At 46.9% G+C, this 4,331-nt stretch overlaps 1 protein-coding gene across 1 annotated transcript in view; it reads left to right on the forward strand.

Annotated features, from left to right (window-relative positions):
* Positions 1–4,113: 4,113 nt before the first annotated feature.
* The window catches only part of DISP1 (dispatched homolog 1 (Drosophila)), a 223,123-nt gene continuing 222,905 nt past the window's right edge, over positions 4,114–4,331 (forward strand). Inside the window, exon 1 of the mRNA XM_010852828.1 lies at positions 4,114–4,223. Within this exon, the coding sequence (XP_010851130.1) occupies positions 4,172–4,223 (52 nt within the window). The 5' untranslated portion in view covers positions 4,114–4,171. The remainder of the gene's footprint in view (positions 4,224–4,331) is intronic.

The raw sequence follows: 4,331 nt of genomic DNA on the forward strand, positions 1-4,331 counted from the left end.
TGGCTGAGTCCCTTCGCTGCTCACCTGACACTATCACAGCATTGTTAACTGGCTATACTCCAATACAAAATAAAAAGTTCACGAAAAGAAGTGTGGGTTTCCAAAATCTTCCTCCATATTTACATACTGATGGTGGTATGATTTGCTCCATTAACGCCGTGGTAACTCTGACGGTTTCCTGTAGGCAGCAGTGGGGGTGTGAAAATCTTGCTCCTGCTGTTAATGGCACCCACTCCAGTGCTCTTGCCTAGAAAATCCCGTGGACGGAGGAGCCTGGAAGGCTGCAGTCCATAAGGTCACAAAGAGTTGGACACGACTGAGCGACTTCCCTTTCACTTTTCACTTTCATGCGTTGAAGAAGGAAATGGCAACCCACTCCAGTGTTCTTGCCTGGAGAATCCCAGGGACGGGGGAGCCTGGTGGGCTGCTGTCTATGGGGTTGCACAGAGTTGGACACAACTGAAGTGACTTAGCAGCAGCAGCAGTTGAGCCTGGGGTGAGAAGCTGACTCCAAAGTTCTGGGGAGAAGAGAGTGATGCAGAAAAGAGAGTGAACAGGCAACCTTGTGTCTTGTGGACTGATGTCTTGGAATTTCATTTCTAGGAATAAAAAGCTACTAACACTAAGCCAAGTCAAATGGGAAATTTACTGGAAGGACACAGAATTTCCATAGAATTTAAGGACAGAAAGTTTAGCTGGACCCCATAAGGGTTTGGATTAAAAAACTGAAAAGATAGAAACTAAGATGACCTAATTATTTTTCAGATAATTATGTCTTCTCTTTCCCCTTCTTTCTCTCTTCCATATCGCTTCTCTCTCCTCTTCCCTCTGGTTCCCCTACCCATTTTTTTCCTACCAGCGTGGGACACCTTGCTCATGCCTAACCCAATCCTGGGTTTACGTCACATTTCTATTTCAACATGAAAGGGAGACCAAGTGGAGGGCTATATGTCAGTGCTTAAATCCATGCATGAGAGACCCTCTTAGCCTATTTGGGTTGTGTCTACATCCACCTCAGCTTCCCAGGTAGCTCAGTGGTAAAGAATCTGCCTGCCATGCAGGAGACACAAGAGAACCAAGTTTGATCCCTGGGTCAGAAAGATCCCCTGAAGGAGGAAATGGCAATTCATTCCAGTATTCTTGCTTGGAAAATCCTATGGACAGATGAGCCTGGCGGGTTACAGTCTATAGGGTCACAAAAAGTTGGGCATGACTGAATGCATGCTATATCCATTTCAGTTTGCTGTGGCAATGAATGTGGATCATTTGACTCAGTGCCTATTCAACAGGAACTCTGGGAGTAGATTGTCTTAAGCAAAATTACTTTGGTTGCAAATAGCAGAAATCTTTCTTGCCTAGTTAAGCAAAACAAAAAAATATTTCAGAAGTACACAGGAATATTTCCTGTAATCAAAGAAAACAGGTCAGGTCCTGGGTCCTTGGTAAGGGGTGTTAATAGATCTTTTCTGTAGGGCACTGCCACGTGACTCAGCTTTAATGGCCACTTTCTCTCTGTGTTCCTTCAGTTCAGTTCAGTTCAGTTGGTCAGTCCTGTCTGACTCTTTGCAACCCCATAGACCACAGCACACCAGGTTTCCCTGTCCATCACCAGCTACTGGAGCTTACTCAAACTCATGTCCATTGAGTTGGTGATGCCATCCAACCATCTCATCCTCTGTCATCCCCTTCTCCTCCCACTTTCAATCTTTCCCAGCATCCAGGTTTTTTCCATTGAGTCAGCTCTTCACATCAGGTGGCCAAAATATTGGAGTTTCAGCTTCAACATCAGTCCTTCCAGTGAATATTTATGACTGATTTCCTTTAGGATGGACTGGTTGGATCTCCTTGCGGTCCAAGAGACTCTCAAAAGTCTTCTCCAACACCACAGTTCAAAAGCATCAATTCTTCCATGCTCAGCTTTCTTTATAGTCTAACTCTCACATTCATGACTACTGGAAAGACCATAGCTTTGACTAGGCAGACCTTTGTTGGCAAAGTAATGTCTCTGCTTTTTAATATGCTGTGTAGGTTGGTCATAGCTTTTCTTCCAAGAAGAAAGAGTCTTTTAATTTCATGGCTGCAGTCACCATCTGCAGTGATTTTGGAGCCCAAGAAAATAAAGTCTCTCACTGTTTCCATTGTTTCCCCATCTATTTGCCATGAAGTGATAGGACCAGATGCCATGATCTTAGTTTTCTGAATGTTGAGTTTTAAGCTTAAATCTGTGTCTTTCTGCTCCATCCAGAGATGATACTATGCCCTCTAAGTACAGATGTTCTACAAGATGTCCAGTCTTCCTTTTATTTTACCATAGTTCTATCTTCATATATTGGAACATAGTTTATTGCTGGCAAAAGGAAAAGAATTGGAAAAAACTGCTATACCATTTATTTCTAAAAAGGAAAAATGGGGTTTGGTGTGCAAGAGGGTACTGATTAAACAGTAGTAGTAGCAAGTAAGAGAATAGAGGCAACAGTCCTCATTACTGTAGCTGGTAATGAAGTTTCTTCCTTCTCAGCCCCTTCATCCCATGGTTGCCACAGCTTCAGCTGGCCACTCAGTTGGTTGGGGTGATTTGCCCAGTAGACAACCCCAGGGGTCTGAGCTCTGGTGGCCTTGCCTGTGTAGAGTTGTTATAGTCATCCATTGTTTTTACATCTGGGTATAACAGTTTAAATTGATGCTTTTGTACTATGGTGTTGGAGAAGACTCTTGAGAGTCCCTTGGACTGCAAGGAGATCAAACCAGTCAACCCTAAAGGAAATCTGTCCTGAATATTCACTGGAAGGACTGATGCTGAAGCTGAAGTTCCAATACTTTGGCCACCTGATGTGAAGAACTGACTCATCAGAAAACTGACCACCTGATGCTGGGAAGGACTGAGGCAGGAGGAGAATGGTGATGAAGAATGAGATAGTTGGATGGCATCACTGACTCTATAGACATGAGTTTAAGTAAACCCCAGGAGACGGTGATGGACAGGGAAGCCTGGTCTGCTGCAGTCCATGGGGTCACAAATAGTTGGACACGACTGAGTGGCTGAATTGATGACAGCTTGAGAAAACACCCTCACAGGTACAATGTTCTATCCATGATCTTTCAAGTTATTTTCCTTTGATGAGTAGGCCAATCATCCTAATCAACCCATGAGTCAGTGTTTTGTCTGTTCCCCTACAGATAATGCGCTGATTCCCTGTTGCCTGGAGTCTAAAGTCTAAATTCCTTAGTATAACACAAAGCAGTCTTCCAGATCTGGGCTTGCCTCCTGTCACTGCTTCCTCCCGCTTTTCCGATCGCAGACCTTGCTAAATTAGGTGTACCCTCCTCCAGATCCCTAATTAAACCAAGCTCTCTCTGGCATCCTTCTCCTCTGCATGCCCTTCTCTACCTTGTTTGACCTTTAACTCTTAGTCATCGTTCATTTCAGACTCACTGAGGAGCCAGTATTTCTATAGTTTTGTGTCTGCTCACCTTCCTACCGCCACCACTGCCTTCAGCTCGGCCATAGTTCCTCTAACGCGCGATGGTTTCATTGCACTTATTTGTTCATATATCTGTCCCTATACTACCCTAAGTTTCCCGAGGGACGGGTCGCTGTTTGATTTACTCTCTGCCTAGTTCATTGCCCTGAGTGCCTCCCTCGCTTCATAAGACAGGGGTTTGCATCTGTTTACAGCCTAGTCGTTCAATAAGTGATATATAGCAGGTGATAAACATCTGGATTAAGGAATGAAGCAGTGCTGCCTTGTGGTGTTATTCATCTCTGTTTATATTTATGTCAATTTTCAACTAGATTGTGGGGGCAGGGGTCAGGGTCTGAGTCATCTTGTTCCTCTGGGGGCGTCAGCAAGAACAGCCCCTTGGTCAAGCGATTGCAGGTGCGTTGGCTCATCGGCTGTAAAGAGAAGCTGCAAGGAGAAAGACTTTTGGCGCCTTGGCCCTTCACGGTAAGCCTTTTTTCTCTCGGCCGGGTGCCCACGACCCCTGTTAACCCCCAGCGAATCCTCCTGACGTTCTGGCTAGACCCCACGGTGCGGTCTTTGCCCGCCGGCCGGCGGGGAGCGGGCGGGACTTCCGCTCCCGCTCGCGAATGCCTTCCGGCGCGAGGCGGAAGCCCGGCTCCGGTCCAGATCGGAGCCGGAGAGTCCCCAGGCACTTGTCTCCTCAGTGGATGCTTCTCGGCGCCCCTGCCGCCGCCCCGCGTCGCGGGACGCGGAGACCGGGTAGGGACGGGAGAATCGGGACTCCCCGCGCGGGCAGAGGGAGAACGGTGACCCCAGGTTTGAGGGAGGGGAGTAGAATTGGGGGTCGGGGACCGGGGGCGGGGAGCT

This window comes from Bison bison, unplaced genomic scaffold (assembly GCF_000754665.1).
Source record: "Bison bison bison isolate TAMUID 2011002044 unplaced genomic scaffold, Bison_UMD1.0 scf7180017864317, whole genome shotgun sequence".
In the NCBI taxonomy this organism is placed as follows: Eukaryota; Metazoa; Chordata; class Mammalia; order Artiodactyla; family Bovidae; genus Bison; species Bison bison.